Source organism: Drosophila suzukii, chromosome 3 (assembly GCF_043229965.1).
Source record: "Drosophila suzukii chromosome 3, CBGP_Dsuzu_IsoJpt1.0, whole genome shotgun sequence".
Taxonomy (NCBI): domain Eukaryota; kingdom Metazoa; phylum Arthropoda; class Insecta; order Diptera; family Drosophilidae; genus Drosophila; species Drosophila suzukii.
The window spans coordinates 73,802,501-73,826,858 of NC_092082.1; the positions used below are offsets into that span (position 1 = coordinate 73,802,501).

Below are 24,358 nucleotides of genomic sequence, written 5' to 3' on the forward strand. Positions count from 1 at the left end.
GAAGGTTTCAACTTGGGTCTAACTACTATGCTTAACTCACATCTGCTATGTTCTGCAGCGAGGGCGCCGCTATGAACACCACGTAGGGCGTGAACTCGGCGGTGCGGAGTATCTTTAGGGCCTGCGGCTCCACATCCAATATGGCCATCTTGCCCTCGGTGTGAATGCGCCGGATGGTGTCCAACTTGGTGCCGTACATGGCATCCTCATGGGTGCCTGCAAGGTTTCAAGGAATACACATGAGCTTGGCCTGGGGATAGTCTATATCATTGAGTTCACGTTACCGTATTCCAAGTACTCATTCGCACCGATGTCCGCCATCATTTCATCGTGCGAGACAAAGTAATAGCTGCGTCCGTTCTCCTCCTCGGGCTTGGCAGGTCTCGTTGTATCTGTAAGATACGATAAATTACTCTCAATCCTTGGACTACATTTTAAGATTGATCGCCAATTAGTTACAATAGCACAGTAAAACGTTAAATGATGTCTTTAGTAATTAGTAATAACTACAAATTACTAGTGAAGAACCAATAAATTATATTGTTTCCAACCCATTATTCATTTGGCAAATAAACAGTTAATATGACAGGGTCTTCATTACTTGAAATATGTTCAAGGAAGCCTTATCGATAAGAAATAAATCTCTTTAAGGCTTTGAAATTTGTAAATTGTCAGCCAAGGATGTCGCAGACTAAATAATAGCTTTATTTACCGCTGAAAATTTATGATGATACGACTTTTATGAGACAGAAAGAAGATGAATTAATCGCTTTCTGCATCATTAAGCCAATCAATTGAGCGATGGTTGCTATAAATCAAACAGTATGCCTAGGTAGATGTCTATACTTAAGAAAGCCCTTTTAAAGTACACAAGTGGCTTCATTTAAACACAAACAGCCAGCAACAGCAAGTACTATTGTAAGGACACTTACGTGGTATGGGATAGGCGTACTTGTCGGGGTACTTCGATATCAAGGTGTTCTTGATGTGCCGCCTGCCCACCCCATGAGCACCCAGGAGCACCAGCGTTTTGCGCTGGAAGTTCGGATCCCCAACTGAAAGAAGGCACAGGAAGGAAGTGGAAAGATAAACAACAGTTCACCTGTGGCTGGGTTGGAGCCATCAAACCCACCTGGCACCTTGACAACCTCCTCGTACGTGACCACATCGAGCGTGTCGAAGATGGCATTGTGCTTGGCCAGATATTTGTCCCGGCATTGCTTCTTCTTGCGCCCAAAGATGGAGCAGTTAACTGTTGGTTATAACGGAGAACGAATGTTATTTAATTGTTTTAATGGATTGATAGAGGTAGAGCTGAGTAGGTTAAGAGCCGCATGCTTATAGAGCAGGCACAAACATGCTGTAGAGCAGGCACATTCGATAAGTTAGAGCATGAAGCAAGCACGATTTCGCGTAGTTATATTGGATGAGTTCATGATATCCTTCGAGATGATTAATGGACTTTTTCCCTTGGCACTTTATTAGTTTCCTGACCTAGATTTTAGATATGAGGTGCTCTTATAGCCAGCCTAACGTGCAGTGGTGTGAACTTGTTTTTATGTGTGTATAACTAATTCGTCATAAAAGTTTAGTTGGATATAAAGTTTGGTTGGGTTATAAGCAGGGTTTCAACACTGTGGGTTCATAAACAACGATGGCTGAGGTGCATCTACTGTTTTTAGATGGCGATCGTGATCATGAGTGGCGGTTCTACTCGTTTCCTGGAACTGGGTGGTGGTTTCGGTGGTGCCGTCTACATAAGCTATAACTTTCGGGCAGTTGGGTGGTTGGGTGGGTGTTTGGTTGACTGGGTTTCGGGTGTGGGTGTGGGTGACTTCTTTATACAAAAAATGCTATTGATAGAAATTCTGTTGTATAGTACGGGTAGGTTGTTTGTGTCTTGTTGTTTGTGGCATAACATAACTCAATAAGAAACGTTAAAGGACGAGTCTTAGGCAGCTCTCCTTATCGGAGATACGTTTGATTTTTGTGGTTTGGTGTGTGGTTTGTGTGGGTTGGTGGTTTTTGGTTATATGGTAACTACCTGCTGATCCATCACACCCATCTGCGTGAGCGGAACATCCAGCACCCGGTTCTCCTGCATTATATTATCATACATACAGAGTTTATAGCAATTCTTTGGTTCGGTTCGAGATGCGAGATTCATGGTTAGCAACTAGGTATAAGAGTTTTGTACAGGTGTGCAAATGTGGGTGTATCTTTTGGTTCTTTGAGTTTTCTCAGCTTGAAATTTGGCAGCGAGGGGACATTCCCTTTTTTTTTGGATTTCAATAATTTGAAATGGTTTTTCCTTTGACTACTTTTTGGGGCATGCAACTCTCTGTGGGTGTTAGTGTACAAATGTGGGTGGTATGTATATGTGTGTGTATTTTTGGATATATGTTAGTATAAGTTTGTGAGAGAGAGACATAGAGAGAGCGCTTTCCCTTTTCGATTAACTACGAGTTCGTCATACACTTCCAATATAAGTACAATTATTCATATAGCATACGATTGTTTGATTATATCGAGCATCCAATTACACATAGAGAACACGGATAGTTGGGTTCGAGACGCCTGCCGCCGAACAGGACTCCCCGGGGTCAACCCAGGTCACTCACCCTGCTCCTGCTTGGTCTTGTCGACCGTCTGGCAGGCGATCCGCCACTCCTGCAGCTCCGGCGACGGTATCAGTCCCGCCGATCCGCCCACCGTGTCCAGTCGCGCCTGCCACCAGTGATGATCGTCCTTGCTAATGATCTGTAATTACACCACCTTGATATTCATCGGTTTCATTAGGGTTAAGCTGCATCGAACCTACCTGCAGTATGTCGCCCACTTGGAACGATATGCCCGCCTGGGCGCAGGGTATAAGCTCATCATCCAGCGGATTATAATCGAATTGGGCGCGCACGAATATCTACGAGTGCAAGGGAGATACAAAATAAACCAGATGAGCCCGAATCAAGTTGAAATTCGCAAATAGTTTGCCGCAGCAGGTCGATGATTCGGTTTTCATTCTCATTCCCATTCCCATTTTCCTTTTCCGCTTCGGATTTTCTGATTTTCTGCCATTTCAGCTACTTTTGCTCAGGCTGCAACTGAGTTGTGGCTGCCTCAGCGAAATGGGTTTCGGTTTGCGATTTACATGCAAAACTCATTTGCATGTCAAAAGCAGCAGCCACAGCAACAAAATCGCTAGCAACAAAGAAACAAACAACTTTGGCAAGCAGAAGGTTTGAAATTTTAGATGCCCTGGCGAATTGAAAATTTATAATGGGAAAACTATATAACTGAGAGCTCTGTAGAGATAAAGTTTAATTGAAAAGCATTCAGTTTGTGGGTAACATAATATATATGTTTATATAACTCCAAAACTATTATACATATTATAATAGTGGTTTAATAGCAGCTAACACATATATTTAATTTAAAACAAAGTGAAAATATTTACTCGAATTCCGCACATGTAACTTTTGCGCAAATTAAAATGTTGTCATGTGGCAAATGCTCGGAACACAAAACTTCGGGCTCATAATCACAATATCCCCCAAATAGGACCTCAAAGACCTGCTTGCCATAGTATCGTTGCCGTTGACTAAGTGATGAACATAAATTAGACAAATTTACGGCTCTTGTGTGAGTTGTGCCCTTTGACTTGTCTGCGGGTTAATGAATATGCACATCTACCGGAATGTTGGGTGGGTAAATGGGTGTTTTCGACTAAAAGTAATCTCGAGTGGGCGGTGCGTGGGCTGTTCTGTTCTGTTCTGTTTTGTTGAGTTCTGGATGGTGTGTGCGTGATTACGTGTCTATTGTAGGGGAGCGTGATACTTACAAGCACCGGAGCGGGTCTGATCCTGAAAAGCTGCGTGGTGGCATGAGTGAGGGGGTTATAAAGAGAGGGGTTGGAGGGAAGGAGCAGATTGAGAGAGAGTGTGGAGTTATGTTAATGCACTGCGAAATAATTGCATAATGGATTATAGCTACAAACTACAAACGCGCCACGGAAGGTCTGGTTGTTCCGGATACCCCATACATACAAACATATATTACACACCCATAAATATTACATGGCTGCCGAACACAAACCCATTTTTCCCATTACTCTGCTGAAGCCTCGTTACCTCATAATATGTGCATAATGCACTCGACTGCCCAAGTTGCGTTTTCGCAGCCCCATTGTTTTGCTTTCGATTTTGCGAAGGAAGGAGAGCCCACTTACAACCCCCTAGTTAATCCCTATTGATATTTTGATTTCTCCAAATTGACAAACAATACACTCAGGGAAAAACACCGTGCTAAAAACAAGTACAAACAGCCTTGATTTAAGAAAAATTGCATGCTTAACATTTAAGAACGTTCGTACTCAAAGAATTCTCATATTGAGCACTTTTTGGATTTTTAATGTCTGCCAACTCTAAAAATTCCCAACTGTTTATTCTGAAAGTACTCGGTATATAAGGCGCATAAATTAGACAGTTTTAATGCCCGTGAGCGGCAAGTCGTAAGTAAACTTAAAATATTATTATTATTTATATATATTCCGATTATTTCGTTTCAGTTTCCAATACATATTTCTCTTACTAGCATAAAAAAAAAACTCATTTTAATTTCATAATATTTATATACTGATTTAAGAATTATTCGTCCTTAAATCATGCCTGCAATTTTTTACTTTATTATTAAATCGTTCTTGATTTTAGTCCAAATATGACTTGATTTAAGAATTATTCATACTAGATTCAAGACCGAAAGGTTCTTAAATCTAGTATTTGTGGTCTTGAAAATTCGTGCTCGAAAGTAGTATTTTGTTCTCGCGTTCTGTATTTTCCATGCTTGGCGAAGTTTTGACACCGAAAATACTAGGTTCAAGCACGAAATACTTGATTTTTTTTCTGAGTGTATAAGCACTTCACTTCATTGAACTTAATAACTTAAGGCCCAGGTATTTAGAATTAAACTGCATAATTCTTTAATTGCGTGTATTTAAAAGGTAATTAAGTAAACAGTCTTTCTCGAATTAAAAGTTGGTATATATAGTAAAGTTTTAAAGTTTCACAGAGAGAACATTTCAAGTACGTTGTTCTTGAATTGAGAACATTCGTTCTTAAAAACCATGTAAGTACACTTTGGTATGAATGTTCTCAATATTAGAACGAAATGGTTAAATTGAGTTTACTTAACTAGTTTTTAATAAGTATACATTTCTGACTGGACTAATAGTTTAGTTGCTGAGATTTACAATGTAAATATCGCCATTTTATCTTGAATCAATCAAAATTAAAACATTTTCAACTTCAAAAATTTCTTTACAATATCCACTCATATAAGAGCGTCAGAATTCTCTCTGTTTTCTTAACTTCTTTAAAAACAAATACTTTATCTGTAGTATATCAATTTCTAAAATTGTTCCTAACTGGAACCTAACCAGAATTAATTTTGAAAGGAGGATGAGGACTTAATTGTATAGCTACCTATATATATAGACACATTCCATATGAAATGAGCAGGAATTACCATGTTTAGTTTGTAGTTTCTTGTATGATTAGTATAGTGATTAGTCAGTCCTAAAGTACACTAGATATATACACCAAAATGGTATCCCGGTTCCCAAACTTACCTCGCAGGGGGGCGGAGCGCTGCGGTACGAAGGAACTATCTTGAAGGTAACAGAACCGCGTGCCTCGCGCTGCAACATAGGGATTAAGATCGGACACATTCAATTAGCAGGTGGTAGGACAAAGTCAGTCCAGGATTTGGGTTTAAGGGGGAGGAGGAACTGGGAGAACTGGGAACTTGGAAGACTGATTGGCGGGCTCACCAGCATTCGTTGCAATTGGCCAACCGACTGGTGCTGCACCGGCTGGCCGTTGATCTCCCGTATCTCGTCGCCCACGTGCAGCGTGGCCTGGCGATGAATCATCCCGCCGTGCATAATCCTGGCCACAATGCACCGCCCGTCCTCGGTCATCTTCAGCGTGATGCCCTGCAAGGGATTATGAAGTTGGTCAGCCCATTGCCGCTTTTCCCCCACCCCATCCCCTCGAGGGATGTAGAATCAGGCCGGAGCTTACCATGGGCTCGTCCGTGTTCTTCTGGAACTGCACCAGTCGCACCCGGGTCACATGCTGCAGCTCGCCGCCCTCGACGTTGTCCAGTTCGTCGCCATTGAGGTAGGGCACCATTGGGGGCGGGGTGACGCGCAGCGCCTCCTCCCCGTAGACATCCCGGGCCACCACATCGTGGCTATGGAGCAGAGCCTGCAAAAAGGAGCACAGGTAACGAGGTTAGAAAGCAATAGGAACTTTAAGTAGGCTGCTCCTTCAAAAAAAAGTTATTTCCCCCCTTTAAAAAGTCCGAAGTTTAATTTCTATTAGTCTGCATTAAATATTTTGCTTTTAATATTGCGTTTTATTTATTCAAGCTCTGCATTTTCCGGAAAAATTCTTTACCATAAATTGACCCACTGGAGTTAATGTTTTTAATATAGGGAACTATTTACTGACATTTTAACGATGTAAAAGCCCTTAACAAATATTCAAAGCACGCACTTCAACTGGCCTTTAATAGTTCTTATAAAAAAACATCAAAGAACCTTTTTAGCTGAGCCACGAAGGATTGAGATACCATCTCAACATAATTTATATGATCATAAAAAGAAGCCATCGAAATTCAAGTTATTTTTGCATGAAAATTGCATTAGGGAATGTCCGCTCATTCTGGACCCGGAAGTAAATGGGTTGAAAGGGAAATAATTTTGATTTAAACACATGCTAGATATTAGAAGACCACTCTCCTCGGGGCGCAGGCTTCGGTTTAGGGTTAGCCTAAATTATGGCCGGCAATTAAGCTGGCCGTTATGAGCTCCGGCCGAGCAATGTGGCCGGGCTCGTTTGGTTGGGAAATTAAATTTCCGATTTGCCACGCCTGCCACATACATCATAACGCCCAAACGAGGGACTGCCGACCGCACAGCACAACTTGTTTACAACATTAACTGTGCGACATTTGTTGCGCAGCCACAGTTTGGGGCAACAAGCACACAAAGCACAGAAAAAAAAAACACGCACAAACGAGCTGGATAAAAAACACATGGCATCGAGAGGATGAAACGCCCATTTCCGAAAAGCCGTTAAAAGCGGCGACAGCCACAAACGAGGGCACGCACATGACCCCGTGACCCCATGGATAACCAGGGATAACCGAGCGAACGACAAAAATCTCAACAATTTATGGCAACTCACTCCCCCGCGCATTCATACAGCTCAGCCTGACTTTATACAATTTCGGTTTTAATAAATTATGTTTAATAACACTTTGAATATGTTGCGAAATTAATTTTTCCTGCCCTTGTCCTTGCGTTTTTCCTGAGGCAGGAGGAGTAGGGGCAACAATATCCTGGCGTAGGAATGCCGCCAGAGAAAGGAGCAGGCCAGGACCCGAAGCTGGTGCTGAAGCCGAGCCATTGGACTAGGCCATAAAAAAGGATTTTACTGCGATGCCATGCCGTGACACTTGTGCCACTCGCACGCACACAGACGCACCGCAGGCACACAGGCACGGGAAAAAGGACGATGTGCTAGGTATACAAATTTACACTGATCAAAACAATATCAAGATTGAGCTCTCAAAATGGGAGAGAATCATATTTGAAGAACCCAACATGTGAGCATAAAGAGCTTGAATCCAGTTCGCAAGATTTCAATTAAAGATTGTCATTCCTTAAAAGGGGATGGACATGTTTATAAACGCTTTATAGGGTTAGGAATGAATTTTAAAGAAAGGAATATAGCTTTAAGTCAATGGATATCTCTCTCAATATATAAGCCTTTTTTAATTCAATTGGGTTCCAACTTCTTATATTAAAGTTCTATTTTTGTATCTGTCAGAAAAATTTAACATGAAGGTTAAGGATTTTCTCAATATGATGTTAATGTTACGAATGAGAAATCTTTACAGAGACGGAAATCAATCTTTCAGTTCTCAGTCAGATAAAAACTTAGATGATTTTTAGAACCTAAACAACCTTCGAGTCTTCAAATTACATATATTGACAATATTTAACTTGACATTGAGACATTGAACTTAAATAACATTGCTAAATTCAGTAATATTAAAACACCTTTTGGGTCGTAATTTAAACTAAGAAATGTAATAACTTGTCACTTTTACCTTTATATATTTCTGAAAAATTCAAGGGTTCTACCTAAGGTAAAGCGAGTCGTGGTATGGGAACTTCAAGAAGGTTAACTCATTTGGTTTCAAGAGTATTTATGACTAAGCACTAAGCTTGAGACAACCCCAAGTTAGTGTTTGCCATCTGTATGCGAGTGTACATTTACATATATGGTAAGTACAGCTTACGCACTGCCAGCACTTTTGCCCAGTGCCCCCGACACCTTGCCCCCCTCAACCCCCTCTCGATTTACCCCATCAGGTTCATCCCCTAGCACCATTCATCCCCAATCCACTGGCACTGGCACTGCCCCATAAAAAACGCAATTTTCAACGCTGATGATTACTCAATGCCACAAACACGGGCACGTAGCAGACCCACACACACACCTACACCCCCACACCCACACATCTAAGCCCCCACACCCACGCCCACAGAAATACACACACTTAGACAGCAGCACGTTTCATTTCCGCCACAGACATTGCTGCTGACATCGACCGCAAAACTCAACTGAGCAGCAGTTCCTCTCTTTCGAAGGATGTCTCTCTCTCTTGGCAAAAGGATGCCACATGGAAAATGTAAACCTTCCCTTCAGTTCTGCAGTAGGGACGCGGTGACATGGCTCAAGGCAAAAAGCTTTTTTTGTGCCTAAAACGCTGTGCCGCTGTTGACGTCAGCAGAGCAGTCGGCGCAGAGTAGAAGACTGCCCACGAAAACGATCGTGCAACAAAGAGAGGCAGATATTCGGATATTTCCCTCTCTTTCTTGTCTTATAATCTGCCTGCACTCCGCGCTCGCAGAGACAAATTTCGGCTGGTCCGTTATTTTTTTTTGCGTCTCTCCGTTGTGTTCGGCTAGCGACTAATATTTCGGCGGAAAAATTTTCGTGGAGAAGCGACATGTGAATGCCCTAATATTTTAGGAGCATTATTGTGTATCGAAAAAAACAACTAATATTGTTTTATAAAAGTAAACTATTTGATTATAGTAAAATTTAGTAAATTGAATTTACTTATAATGTTATATTTACTTATTATACATTCTTATTACAATATAATTTTATAGATAAGTTATAGAAATTTAGTCCGTTAAAATTGATTTAAGTATTTAAAACATTTAAGTATTAACATTAAAAAAAAATCGTATTGTATTTTTTACTCAAGAAGTAAAAACTATATAGTCGGATATATTTCACTTTAGAAAGGGTATAGGTGCAGTGGCACGCGCCAACTGCGAAGAGAAAACAAAAGAAATCTAGTAAAGGGGTGAGAAGACTTGGTGCATTCTGTTTGAGTGATTGAAAGGGAAGCATCAATTTTAATGGTGCGCAGCAGAGTTACTTTAATCGTTTAGTTAATATAATAAAGTCAGGTAAGTGCTACATTAAGTTTAAGATGTTGTGCATTGATCTTAGTTTAAAGTACGTAAATTTTGAAGGTATTCAATGGGTTCCGTTAGCCGAAAGTGGATGACGAAATGTTTTGTGCCAATAAAAATTCTGCAACAAGCTATAAAAGGTAAATATATAATTAAACAAATAAAACGCATTTTTTAAACATATGTTTTTTCAGGAGCGTTGGATTCAGAGGATCCGGACAAAGGTTTAAGAACGGCGATGTCTAACGTTAAAAATAAGCTTACGAAGCAAAAAAACAGAAACAATAATTGTACAATTTTTGAAAATCTAAATAGTACCATATAATTAAAATGAATTAAAATGAAATGAATTAAATTCTATATTTTTTTAATTGAAAACTCAAGGAAAAATTCTGATTTTCACAAGTGATTCACTTGGGACGTGTCCCTTGCAAGTGATTTCACAAGTGAAAACTCAGGGAAAACTTCTGATTTTCCCAAGTGTTTCACTTGGGACGTGTCCCTTGCAAGTGATTTCACAAGTGAAAACTCAAAGAAAAATTCTGATTTTCCCAAGTGATTCACTTGGGACGAGTCACCGGCACGTGACAGGCCATACGAAAAATGAGTATAAGGAACAAGTGAAATCCCGTAGGACTTCGAAAAATTTTCATTTGAATTTTCACTTGTGAAAATGCGGACATCCCATACAATTTTCTATATGGAGCGTCACTTGTTCTTCACTTGTGCACGAGGACATGTCCCAGGTGATTCCCAAGGTGATTCACAAGTGAAACTTTTTTTTTGGAACTGAAGGGTTTCTCTCTCTCCTGGTTGATTTTCCGCTTTTCCAGCAAACTGCACTATTCGAGAGCTTTTCGCCACTCGTCACTCACCACTTTTGAGTGAATATCCGCAATGGCGTGTGCATAAATATTTCATAATACTTGGTAGGACATCGTGCAGCTGGGGGAATCCCCCGAAAACTCAGTTAGCTGTGTAAACAAGAATATGGGAATGATTGGGTGGATTGGTGGGGTTCTATCGAAGGGAAATGATGGGGATTGACAGGTGGTAATCGAGTTTGGGCTTATCGAGAAACATCAATTCAATAATTTCGACGTGTTGGATTCGAAGGAGTCATTTTTCGGGGGGTAGGATATCACATTTAGTGGGCCTTGCCTTGATTTGCTATGGGGAAATGGAAATATCTCTGTCGACCATCCTTGAAATGGTCCTTTGATCCCCTAGTAAACATGGCAACCGATTTCATTCAATTTCGAACTGTATCGAATGGGGGATAAGTTAACTTATTGGATTGGGATGTTCAGAATGTTTTGGGGAAAAATGATTTTTAAAATCCTTGAGTGAAGAAAGGAGTTTATAAAGAATTTATAAAGAGTCAAATGTTCTTTAAAAAGAGTCCTATTCCCATTTATTTGAGTATATTTGTATGATTTCCTTCGTTAATAATTTATTAAGGAACCACTCTGGGTTAGAAAATGGCTAATATCATTGAATATGCTAATAAAAAATGTTATTTTTCAACCTTTCTAAGCAAAATACTAGGATACTCCCTTAGTTCGATTCACTGACCCTTTTAGGGACTTACTCCAACCAGAAACGAATCCCATTCCGCACTTGTCTGTCTGCAATTTATTGTATTTGCCCGTTTTGGCAGAAGTTTGCAATCCAATTACGCCAGAACTTCCAACTACCCATTAATGCGAGTTAGGAACACCCTGAAAGACAACCACGCCTTCCAGAAGCCTCAGCAGCCGCAACGGAATTTGACTAAATAAATGGGTAATACAATTTCCCTTTGGCCGGGAAACAAAATTAACTACATCGAATAAAATTTGCTGAACTTGGCAACTATTTAAATGCGGCAGATGGGTCGGAAGGCAGAGCAATTTTTCCTGGGCGAAATGGAGGAAATCCAGTGAAGGACACATGCCTGGTTAGCTGAAAATCAAGACGTCGCTGAACGATAAACAACGTAATCTGATTTCACTTAAGGCCTCTGCCTTCCGGCCATGACCACGCCCATTGACCACTGAAAAGGGGGGCTGGAGGTCCATATTTAACACCAAGTTGTTGGACCAATAAAACGGTAAATTTAATAAGCGCTTGACAGGCGCAAAGTTGAGCAGTTAAGTTTAATGCCTCATTAGGCGCTCCGTTTCAGTGACATTGATAGCCAGCGTGGCAAACTTTTGGTCCAAACCCCCCCCACCCCTATCCCCACAAACACACACACTAACCACACGCCCACAAAAAGTGGGAGGCAGCTGCCTCTGATTTCCATGATTAATACTTAAGTGCTTGTTAAAGTTTTGCCCGGGTCCCGAGTTTCGCCGGCTTTATATGCAGATGCCTGTTGTTTGCTGTGGGTCGAGGTCCTGTCCTAAACAATCAGTATAACCCCATCCTATACCATCGCATTCCGTTCCAAAAGAGCAGCCCCGAGCTCCATTTGTTTGCTGCTGAGCCAGCAGCAGCCACATCAGAGCTGAACTTCACCGGAAACTGGACAGCAATGGAAAACCAACAACCCAACATAGCTGCAAAAAAAATTCCCATCCATGGCCAAAAGCAACGACATCTTTCATTAGTCCCAAACATTCAGATTTCACTCTCACTTTGCACCATTTTCGACTTAGAACCTGAGTGCAGAACTACTGAATAATTCAAGCGGCAAAGTTGGCCATAAAGTTTGCACAAATCTTTGACATCAAACTAACTTTGCAAACAAAATCTCGAGCTTGGAAAAAGGCAATTCAAAGGTACGAGTTGTAAATATTGAAGCAAGTTTTAAAGAAATAATGGAATTGACTCGTAACTCCCGAGAACTAATTGCAGTTCATGTCACTCAGTATTAAACGGGAGCAAAAACTATAGCAGAACATGTTATATCTTTAGAATTTTATTGTGTGTTTAATATTTTAAAGGAAAGTTAGAGTACCTACTCTAAAAAAGCTTTGACATAAAGCTAACTTTGAAATATAAATTCTGTGATGAAAAATTAAATATCAAAGGGTTGAAAGGAATGGGCTGGTAGCCTTTTGAAACTATAGTTTAACTCTACTCTTGAAGAAGTAGTGAGTTAATAAAAATATTATTTACGAAAAGCCTTTAAGTTTAAGACTTCACAACACCGTTTTAACTAATGAAAGTTTGAGTACCTTCTTTAAAAAAGCTTTGACATAAAGCAAACTTTAAAATAAAAATACTGAGATAAAAAATGAAATATCAACGGTTTGAATAAAATGGGGTATTTTTTCCGTTTAACTTTTCAGCAACAGAACATAGAATATGTTATTGTTTTAAAGAAAAAGAAAAGGAGAGTACGTTCTGTAAAAAATAAAAGAAAAAAAGAAAACTTTGTAATTTGTAAAATAAGCGATAAAATAAGTAAAGAGCAAAGTATTTGAAGGGATTGGCAGGTAGCTCTTCGTAACTAAGAATTGAATAGACTTTCAAAAAGATGTGTGCTATGAGATATATTTATAAATTGAACAGTACTGTGTACAAAAGAGTATTATTAAGACCGGTTAAATAATTTAAGATAGGGCTCTAGATGTATTTCCCATTAAATATTTAAAGACTAAACAACGTTTGGCTATTTTCCAGCTAATTTTTCACCAGCAGCAGCTGAGTCAGGTCATTGTTGGCGGTCGGTTCATCCGGGGAGCTGGTCATTTTTCCAGCTTTATGCTAAGCCACTAACCAACGGACCAGTAACCTCCGACCACCGAGTGTCCACCAACCACCATTCCACCCCACCAGTTGTGGGCGAGCCTAGAACCGACCACACGAACGTTATTTGTTGGTTTTAATAATTACACAGCCTGGCCAAGGGAAAGATGGATGGAGGATGGAGGTTTGTGGAATGCCAGGAAGGATATTCTTTTTTTTTCCCCCGCCGAATGAGGGGAGGAAGTGCTCTAGGATTTCGGTCTCTTTAATATTCCAGGCCACACGTCAATTACACACGTACGCACGACTGCGAATGGGCTTCCGCATCCATTTCGGGGCTTTTTTGGGGGTGGAGATGGTAGTGGAGGTGGGCTGGAAAAACAGACAGCAGAGGGCAGCCGTTGACAGCTGAATCATCTGGATTAATGCCGAATTTTAATTAGTACCAGGGGCACTCGCCAGTGGCAGAAACTCAGCCTCCCAGCTCCATTACCGTCCGGGCTTTCGTTTGTTAATCCCATTTTGCGGCGCAGCCCGCTAGGATAGTTACCACATTTGGCACCTTATCGGGTTTGGAGCAGCGACAATGACGCCCGAGGTCGGGCCACAGATTAAGTGCACCCCATATGTGAGCCGACCGCCAAATGTATCTTCTCCGGCTTAATTAATCCCTGCTCATTGCCGACTCTTCACGTAAAAGCAGGTGAGAAAGGGCTACTCGAATTTAACATACCTTTTACAAAAATATAAAAAATTATTTAGATTTATAAGAAAGGTCCCTATACGAAATATGACAGATAGATTTACTTTGATAAGAAAGCATTGGACTTCCAAGTAAACGAACTTATTGAAGAGTGAGATTTAAATGCTTATAGAAGATGTAATATTAAGTTTATACTTAAATCTACATTTTTAAACTGAAAACAAAATAGCTTTACTCGAAGAATAAATAAATAACACAAGCCAAATTTTATTTTTGTACCCAACAAGTAATTTGTTTTCAATAACCCGAAAATTGGTTTAAAATTGGCTGTCGTTATTTTTTATAACACAATACGAAGTAGAAAAAATAAAAACAATATAGTCAAAACTGTGTTAATTGCTGTTTGATATTAAAACAAAATGTAAACTATAAATGTGTCAATATATTGTGTTTGTTGGCAAATCAAGACATTACAATGCCAATGATAATTGCTGTTTGAGCTTAAAATAAAATAAAATAAAGTGCATTTTAAATAAAGAAAACCAAACAATCAAAATTGTTGTTTGATTTCGAAATAAAATGAATAAGGTTTGAACCTTGATTGATTTGAATCAATCCGAAATTAAATGGGATGTTAACACCGCCACACGAACCGTATACACCCTTGAACTTGAGGGGTAGTGGGTATAAGGGGGCGCTCAAAATAAAAGCTGTTTAAAGTTTGAGGTGATGTGTGTTGTGTGTGCACCAGGCGCCTGTCAAGCTGTCAGGTCTGGCTCACATCTCACATCCAGGGCTCTGGGTTCCCCGAATCCCCGATCTCAGTACCCAGTTCCCAGTAACCAGTTTCCAACTTCCAGCTCAGGAGACCGAGCATTTGTGGGCTGGCCTGTCTGTTTCGTGTCGCGTGTTCTGGCGATAAGCAACAGCAGCAGCAGGAGTTTCCCAGCTTTTCCCTGAATTTCCCAGCTTTTGCCCGGAGTTACCCCATGAAACTTGCGAATCGAGCTGCTATCGGGGACTTATCACTTGGGCGAACTTATTGTTGCGGTCCGGCCGTCTTCACTTCCACACACCTACACATATATGTATATCCGGTTGGGTTCGATGCGATATGGTTTAGGATACGATTCTGTTGCTGGGCTGGCAACCACCGAGACACAGTCTTACAGTTAACATTGGTCTCCAATACACAACATTCACCGTATGACTATGTCGGGGTAATTGAGCGGCATCCTTTCTTCGTTCGTCGGCGGCGGCTAACACTTCCTGCCTATTAGCTGGCATTATTATTGACAGACAGTGGGTGTCCTTTTCACCATTTCCCCATTTCCCCTTGATGATGATGATTGACGATAACGAAGACAATGATGATGATGATTATTATTATGATGATGGTGATGCGGCGGGGTGGTATTGATTGACAGGTGGGCTCCCGTTTCAGCGCCAGGTAATAGTTGGCAGGCTCCCTTATCAGCCAAACAATGGCAGCGACATCCTCCCACTCATCATTCAATTTACCGCCACGCCGAAAAATCCATACAAATAAATATTGATATTTTCATAACAAAAGGTTTTTGCCGTTTTTCGGTGTTGCCGGTGTTTTTGGTGTCGTGTTTTGGTTTTTCAGCAGCAAACAACCACAAATTTCCGGTGTGTGCGTGTGCATATTATGCATTTATCGTTGCCATCTATCAGCGGTGCAAAGGAAAAACGGAACTCTTTCCCCTGGGCGAAACATATTGTCATCGCTTTCATCTCCCACCTTTCATTTACCCCCACCCCTCTGCTTTCTCCCACTGCCAAACACTTTGAAAAAAATATGGTTTCTGCATATTAAATATGCTTTTTTCCCACTGCCTGTATATTGAACACATGGCGCACCTTTCAATTTTTCCCTCAATCTGGTTTAATTTCCCCCAAAGGTTTTTCATGTAAATAAATCTTCTTGTAATGGTATTGAATTGAAAAATTGAAAACCTTGTAACGGGAAACACTTTTTATCGATTGTAAAAAAATGGTTAATGGCTTAAATATGTTGCTTCCAATTACACGTTTGCCTTTTTAAAAGTTGTGTTACTTTTTTTCCTACTTGTCTATTAAAAAAACTGTTCATTTTATGAGAAGAGGCTTTCTTCTTATACAGTTTTTACTTATTTGTTACTTAAATAACTAAAAATAACAATTAAATTAAAAATATATATATAATAAGTAGCTTAATTGCAGACAATGTTTCTTGGTCTCAAAAAAACATATTGTGAGTGTTTTTTAAATATCTTCAAGGTAAACTTAGACAATGGGTTTTGTGGGGAATACAAAATTATCTCGATTTTAGGACATCTTCATTTACTTTTGCGGCTGAGGAAATTCATTTCTGTAAGTGTGCCATTTCTCACTCGCTTTTCATTGTGTTCGTGTGACTAATGACGCCGTTAGGTAGGCAACACTTTCTTCGCACTCTCTCACACACACACATACACCCACGCAGCGGGACACTCACATGCAGATCTGCATATGTAAATGTAATTTTATAGCCCGCCTTGTCTTCCTCTTGTTCTTTGCTGAGCTGTTCTTTGTGTGTAAACATGTGAGTGTGTGTAAGAACACACATTATTATTTTTGCACACTCGACACATTGCCTATGTGTGCGTGCTTGTACATCATCCGCTTATGCGTGTGCGTGTGCCTGAGCGTGTGTGTGTGAGCGGCTTGTAAAATTTGTTTATTCAATTTCAACTAGGCAAACAACGCCGCAACGGCTGCAGCGGCACAAAGGGCGATAACTCACTTTCGTAACAAGTAAACTAATTATTTCTTCACTTTTTCCATACTTTCTTCTTAATCCCCACCCCTTGTACGCTTTTTTTGTTCTTCTTTTTGTTTTGTTTCGCTCAAGTTGTTGTTTTATGCTCGCCTTGAAAAAAGGGGCGAAATGTCCTGTGGAGGGGGAGGGGGTGGGTGGGGATTGTTAAATTGCAAAATAATGTACACACTTGCTGCTTGTAATCGCCCTTGTTGTTGTTCTTACAGGCTCTAACTGCTTGTTTCAGGCCATTGTGCTTGTTCATCATCATCGGCATCATCAGCAACGTCATCATTGGCACACACACACACAAACGCACACACATCCTTTGCAGGGTGGACCATTCACATGCGAAAAGTTTGACAATTTAACTCGCATTACATTAAATAGCTCGGGTTTGCCTTGCAATTAACATATATTATATGCATATGTTCTAACCAAATTTAATTTAAATTTTGGGGCTTTGATAAAGTGTCTCAGAAAAATTACTCATACGACATGTAATCCAGTTAACAACTTGTTTGATCTTCTTTTTATTAGACACAAAAAAAAGTTGACGAGACAACTCACTTAGGTTATATGTTGATTATCGAAAATCTATAAATATTTTTATGTTTAAAAATAAATCATTTTCGAATTAAATAAAAAAAAAAATTTTTAATTAAAAAAAAAATTTCTTAAATTTCTTGCTTAGGTAGGTTGGTTATCAAAAATCTTTAAACAATGTAATACTTTTTAACTTGATCGCAAATTGTTAATAGTTCTTATTTTTAGATACCATGGCTTAGTTTTGAGAACAGTTTACTCTTGTTTTTAACATTGGATTAGACATCGGATTATATATAAAACCGTATTCCTAACATTAAAACTTTAGTCATTTACAACTATTTTTCAAAATATCATACTTTGTTGAAGCTAAAAAATAATTCTGAAATTTGGATTGATTAGAACATGTTTCTGCATATAAGCCGATGTCTGGTTATTAGACATAGAAAAAACTGCATCTTTTGAAAACCCTTCCTGTTTTAGCACTTTTTCTTTACCAAAAAGTAACTTTCTAAGGATAAAGAGTGCGTCTCAAAGTTCGACATGCATTTAAGAGCCACTCTAATGCTCTCACGCAAACATCCTCGGGCGCAATTAACGCATTCACAAATGAAGAGTGTCAAGGCTTCAGTCAGTCAGTCAGTCAGTTGGTCCATCGGTCCACCAGTCCCTTTGTCATTTAGGCAGTTTTTGCCCTTCCTTTTCCATTTCCTGGCCCTGTCTTCGCTTTCTATTCTTCGGCAGCTTTTTTGGCCTGCTTTTCCCCGAAAAAAAAGCGCTGCTCAAGACCTTCTATCAAGATAAAAGTTTTTGTACGCCTGCCAGAGGGAATGCTAAATGTATGACAACACTTTCGTGAATGTGTGTCTGTGTGTGTGGATGGGTATGTGCGGCATGTGGCATGTGCCACACGCCTTGACGGCCACCATCAGGCAGGTGTAAGTTAGTTAGTCTCGGATCTTCACCTTCCCCTCCTCGTAGCATATTACAAATTCTCTCATGCATTGTGGCATCAAATTTGAGGTACTTAGGCAGCTAATGTTCGCGATGAGAGAAATTTTTGGAATCATTTGTTGGGTACTTAAGATAAAACACCAGCAATATGTTTAAGGGACACTCCTCCAGGGAGATAATCAAATGAAATGACCGTGACTTAAGGGCTTTTTGACGAGTAATACGAAAGGGGAATCTATAAGTGGGTCGTAAAATTTAAGCTATTTTGTAAAAGGTTGTGGAAATGTAAATAAGAATATTTTGACCATTCAATATTATGTTTTTGTGTATCTATCACTCGATAGAAATTTAAACTTTGGGTATTTGCTATAGTTAACTTTATAAATTAAATATATTTTTTTAGAACCTTACGAAACCTTTAACTTTACTGGTTTTGGCTAAGCGCTGATTTTTTATTCCTACTCTACTGTTTTATATATATAAAAAGTTAGAAACATTTGCTCTTTTTTGTTTACTAAACAAAATCTGTACCCTGACCCAAAGCTTTCGTAGCACATGTTTTTATAACTTTCCCTGGCAATCTGATAAATCAGCATTTTTGCAGAATTCCCTTTTGATTTGCCCAAAAGTTGGCCGACAAAAACAGAAAAAGTTAAAAACTTTGAGTATTTTTGAGCCTCATTTACCTTTGAGAGGTTGTCAGGGCAATGACAAGTTGAACTACCCATATTAAATGCTCGAAATCATCGAAGATTCCCTCCACGCTAGAAAACTTTTTCATCAAGGCCTAAGAAACTTTTCATCTTTAAAGGAAGGTTGCTTAACTTTTGGGCCACTCCATTACGAGAATTTAAGTCGCTTCTTAAGCTTTATGTAGTGCAGAGTTTTCTTTATAAGGAAAGTGCGCTATATAATATTCCTTTTTATAAAGTTGAAACTCAATTTAAGGCGTTGGTGACCACACCTTTTGCTTGTTGCCCTTGGCGGAATGATTGGCCCTATGGCAGCATAACGAGCCTATTTGCCATGCCTCATGCCCCAGGAAAGCGCCCTGTGTTCTTGTGTAATATTTATGTAAATTCTGCCCTAGCGCAAAAATTGAAAGGCGTAATGGTCCTGGGTCGCAGTAACCTTCGCAAAAGGCCTTTGTAGAGGGGCACCACCCCTCCAAAACCCACTTTGCATATGGACTCGCTCCGTAACTTTCTACTTGTGCGTGTGTTTCGCTCGGCATCTCATAATAAATGACAACGGGCATATTATGCTCTATAATCGAGTGGAAGGGAATTATTTTGTGTGAACTAATTGCATTAGTGACATTCAATTTGATGCTGGAACGAAAAGGATGGGGAAAAGCAGCGGCAGCTGGGAAAAGGCCAAAAAGAAAAGCGAATCGGGGAAAACACAACGTTAAATGGCAATTGTCACAAAAGGCCGGGATTTCTGATAGTCGATCCCCTGTCGCTGTTCTAGTTTCTGTTGCCACATCGTAGTTTATGCCCTACCCTGTTTTTGTCCTCGGCGCAGTCAAGCAAAAACCTGCGCCTGCCGCTGATTTAGGAAAAGCGACCCAAACACCGAACCCCGAAACCCCAAACCCAAAACCCCAAGCCCCAAGTCCAACCCAAAAAGGACCAGGAAGGACCCTAAACCGAGGCAACACAAAAAAAAAGAGAGAGAAAACGTAACCGGGTCACCGCTTGGGCAATCATGTGAATCGAGCTCTTTATAATTTGCGAAACTATGTGAGCTGCCCCAGCGAGAGTTGCTATGGATGTTCCTTTTGTGTTCGGATTATCTCGTCAGAGGAATGAAAATATAAAAAAACGAGGTGCCCATTTAATGGCATTCTAAGAGGCTTTTAAGTAGCCAGTTTCTAGGGGTTCTCAATGGCAGCTTTCTGCTTAAAGATTTCACACACAAAAATGGTCCCTTACTGAACTTTAAATTGAATATTAATAGTCATCATTTCCTGTACAACCCAAAAAATTGCTTAGTCTTTTGGAAACTAATCAAAGCATAAGGACAAGGTGTTAGATTCATGTCATCTTTCTGGGATTTAAAGGAAAATAACAATTAAATGTCTAAAATCCAACAGTACGCATGAGTAACTTCTGTTTAATGAAGCAAACTATTAACATGTTTAATAGGATTTGGGCAAAGACCTGTTTGCAATGCACAGAATAAATAAGTCTTAAAGGATTTAAAGGAAATAAATCGTAGAAGTGGAAAAGCAGCTTAAATCATTTCGTTAAAGAATAAGCAACTCATAAAGCTGCTTTGATTGACCACTGAATTTCTTTATCTTCAAGAACCACTTGAAAACAAATAAGTTAGCAATTTCAAGGAGTAGCCTTATGAACCCTTAAAACCCCCCTCGTTGTCCTGCGTGATTTGTTTGTGTTAGTGCGCTTATGCGGTATGCGTATAATGCTGATCTTTTGTGTGTGTTTTGTTGGGGCGAGTGGGCTGCCCAAAATGAAAATAATCTTACATGTCGTTGACACATTTCGGAGCACTGCCAAAGTGCTGGGTTTCCGCTTAGCGTTGCTTACCTGCCGGTCCAAAAAAATTAAGTGAGTAAGCCATTTGGGGAAGAAAAAAGAGAAAAGAACAAGCCATAAGTCAGGATTCGATATATAAAGATATCAAACTACTTAAGATTACAGTTAATATAATATATATATACAGTTTCTATATATGGCAAACTCAAAAGCGCAATAAACATTTTGTGGCAAGCTGAATTAGTCAACGGATTTTAGCGACTGATTGGGGGGGGTTTATGGCCGGGCAACCAGACCTCGAATAAAATAGATTTATAAAGACCCTTCCGATCATCCTAGTTAGCCATCTCACCTGGTGTCCGGAGCAGATGGAGCCATTGGGGACGCGCACGCGGAACGGACTGTGGACCGGGCAGGAGGTGCGCGGTCCCCACCTGGTGGCCGCCGCCTGTTGCAACGACAGTGCCGAGCTGCAGGGATTGAAGAGCGCCGGCGGCGGCGGTATGCTGATCGAACTGAGGCCGCTCATGCTGCGGCAATGACCGCTGATGCCGGCATCTACGGCGGCGGCCGGGCACTGGGGTACACTCTGACCGCTGCTGCCAACGCCGCTGCCGCTCATGCCGCTGCTGCCGCTGCTGCCCAGCAAGGACATGTGCGAGCCACCGGACATCAACGATTGTGATGTCAGCCCATGATGCTGGCACATGCCAATGGGGGGCACTATGCCACCGCCGCCGCAGGAGGTCACGCCGCCGACAGCATTGGACCATTGACCCGCCTGCTGCGATGGTCCGCCCGCTCCAGATCCTGGCGCTCCAGGTGGCCCGGCTCCAGGTCCGCCCGCTCCAGATCCAGCCGCTCCTTGTGGGTCGCCGCCGGCGCAGTAGTGATCCACCGTAAAACTGTCTTGGCTACCAGAGCATTGCAGGCGATGCGGGGGCGGTGGCGACGAGTGGCGCGGGTAAATGTTGTTGTATCTGTGTATCGACGGCTTTCTCCTGCTTTCCCTGGCCCTTTCTCTGGCACTTTCTAGCCCCTTGATATGTGGTTCAGGCCAGTGTGTAATGCCAATGCAAGCATTGCTTTTCTCTCAATTTTTAGTTTCAGCTATTGTTATCAAAGCTTTTTTTTATATATATTTCGGTGTGGCCAATCAATCAGTTTTTCTCTGGTTTATATATAGTTTATTAGCTTTTTTAGATTAGACTGCCTCTGGTAATCACAGCGTTTCCATCAACAACAACTTTTATTATGATTAATCAACAACAAGAAACTGGGGGCTGAGTGGGGACGAGATTTAAAAGTCTACAACAATTTGGTTTTCTCGGTTTTGTGGTTATTATTGTTGCTGTCTTGGTTTTTTGTTAATTGTTATGTAAATTCTGTTGCTATCACTGGTGAATCATGTGTGAGTGTGCATCTCCAATCCCGGCTTCCCACGACGCTGAATTGATGTGGCAATAAATTATTGTATCCTTTTTTAATTGAGCCTGCCTGGGCAGCAAATATATATATGTTTTTTTATTTTTGGTTTAAGCTATTTTAAATGCTCGAGTTTATATGTGCTGCAATTGATGCAATTAACTTGTTCATCACAATTGTAATTAATTTGTTGTTTTCTTTTTTGGGTTTTAACTTGGTTTTATTCTTTATAACTGAGTTCTCTATATAGATCTGTGTGTGTTTTTTAATTTGATGCAACTTTTAGAATTTAATTTTGAATTGATTTTGTTTGTTTTTGTGGTTTTTTTGGTTTAGCTTTTATATTTTCAAATTTTCTAGCATGCGATTTCTGCAAAGGAAAATCGTTGAAAAGCTCAAAATTTAACGAAATTTATTCGACTGGGGGTGTGGGTGTGTGTGGGATGGAAGGGGTGTTAATTATATACAAACTCAGCACAGCGGGTAAAAGGAATTTCTGGTTTAAGGAATTTCATTATAATGTTGCATACGCAGCTCAGGAGCCTTTCTCTAAACGAGTGTTTGCGCTTTTAATACAAATAAATTAGATATTTAATCCCTTAGACAGGCACCTGTACAATTGAAATTAGTGAAACGGTAGGCAGATCCGTATACCCCCATTCACTTTAAGCACCTCCACCCCTGAAAACAATCAACGAAACAGATGGGAGCTAAATGGAGCGTAATATACACTGGGGAAAATCGATTAGGGAAAGTAAAAGCCTGGTTAAAACAAATATAAAAAGAAAAGATCCAGAAGAGTCGAAATACCTGTACCTTTTAAATCCATTTATATTAAAAAATTTTAAGGGGAAACCCTAAAATTAACCTTATTCAATTTTCATTTGCTCTTTTTATAACTATGATATGATAAAACATGCCCTAAGATAAACATAATAAATTTTAAAATTATTTATACTTTACATAAATCCATTCTCCAGATTTTCCCAGTTTTTCATAGTACATAAGAAATCCGAAATCATTGTTTTTAAGAGACGAAACTACCAAAAATGCCTATGAAAAGACCTTTAAAATACACTTCTATTTAAAAATGTACAGGGAAATTTGTGAAAATTACCTTATTTCATTTTGACTGGCTCTTTTTATAACTATAAAATGACCTGATAAATTTTAATATTGTTATTACTTGACATAAACCCATTTTCCAGATTTAATCAATTATTCTCAGTACATAAAAAAATGTGCGAAATCTCCGTTTTGAGGCCCCTAAAACTTTGTATTGTTTCGCTGCAGACAGTTTTCTATTCCACGCCTCGTTTTAATTAAACCCACTGTCTAGGCAGCTGAAAATGTGTATTTTATATGCCTCGGAGATAAAAATAAAAATTTACAGTATAAAAACCTGTGTTGTGTCCCTGGGGGTAGAAAACACCGAACTTGGTGGGGTGGCACAACAGAGCTTTTTATCTAAACGGTGCCAAAAGGCAATCGTTTGGGGAGAAAGCCTTAAAAATAAAAATAAAAAGAACCGAAGCTGGGGGGGGGGGAGAAAACAAGGCAGTGAAACAAAAAATACACAAAAAAGTTGAGAACATGGAACTCGGGGAAATTATAGGCGGTAATAAAGGCAGGAGGGCAGCAGAGGGACACAGAAAGGCTGGAGATAAACAGGTCCTGCGAAGGATCTCCATTGCCTGGCAATTCCCTGGCGACTATCGGGACCGCAGGCGGAGACTATTTATGCTAAATAGTTTTCAACAAATTCCACACTGACTGCCGAAAGTCTGCCTTTCGCCGCTGCCCTTGCCATCGAATTAAATTAAAACGGAATTGTGAATGCTTAAATAATATTCGCATAATAAAAAGCGAGACCCCACCGAAAACGGGAGGCGTTGAAATGTTTGCTTTTGGCGCAGCTTCCGCTGAATGCTAATGTGCCACATGCCGCCCATAATTGAATGGGAACGTGCCCCGTCTCGTCCTGGCTTTATCCTGGGGCAGGAAGTCAGCCAAGGACGTGGGAGCCGGGAACTTTGCAGCGGAACATACGCGTTCAAAATAACCAAATTCAATTCATAAAAGATTCAAAAACCAACAAAGAAAGTATGGCCAAAACAGCGAGAGACTCTGCAAAGTCTAAAAGAAAGAAAGAAAGCGGAACCAAGAACCGCAGCCAGACCAAAAAA

The 24,358-nt window shown here is 40.3% G+C and overlaps 1 protein-coding gene and 1 long non-coding RNA gene across 10 annotated transcripts in view; one reads left to right on the top strand and one right to left on the bottom strand.

The window, feature by feature from the left end:
- Positions 1 to 24,358, bottom strand: part of CASK (peripheral plasma membrane protein CASK) — a 46,152-nt gene that overhangs the window by 3,290 nt on the left and 18,504 nt on the right. For 2 of the 9 annotated variants that reach the window (XM_036817253.3, XM_036817260.3), the window contains 11 exons: positions 6,078 to 6,263; positions 5,825 to 5,989; positions 5,624 to 5,692; positions 3,839 to 3,868; positions 2,822 to 2,920; positions 2,622 to 2,760; positions 2,045 to 2,098; positions 1,133 to 1,252; positions 933 to 1,055; positions 285 to 392; positions 41 to 216 (listed from right to left, as the gene is read on the bottom strand). In XM_036817253.3, the coding sequence (XP_036673148.1) occupies positions 41 to 216; positions 285 to 392; positions 933 to 1,055; positions 1,133 to 1,252; positions 2,045 to 2,098; positions 2,622 to 2,760; positions 2,822 to 2,920; positions 3,839 to 3,868; positions 5,624 to 5,692; positions 5,825 to 5,989; positions 6,078 to 6,263 (1,269 nt within the window). Of the gene's footprint in view, positions 1 to 40; positions 217 to 284; positions 393 to 932; positions 1,056 to 1,132; positions 1,253 to 2,044; positions 2,099 to 2,621; positions 2,761 to 2,821; positions 2,921 to 3,838; positions 3,869 to 5,623; positions 5,693 to 5,824; positions 5,990 to 6,077; positions 6,264 to 21,099; positions 22,543 to 24,358 lie in introns of those variants that run through there. The other 7 variants (XM_036817256.3, XM_036817261.3, XM_036817257.3 and 4 more) reach the window with 6 other exon arrangements.
- Positions 8,789 to 9,972, top strand: LOC139353083 (uncharacterized). Its single transcript, XR_011604217.1, has 3 exons — positions 8,789 to 9,553; positions 9,620 to 9,699; positions 9,754 to 9,972. It is a non-coding gene; the product is annotated as an uncharacterized lncRNA (long non-coding RNA).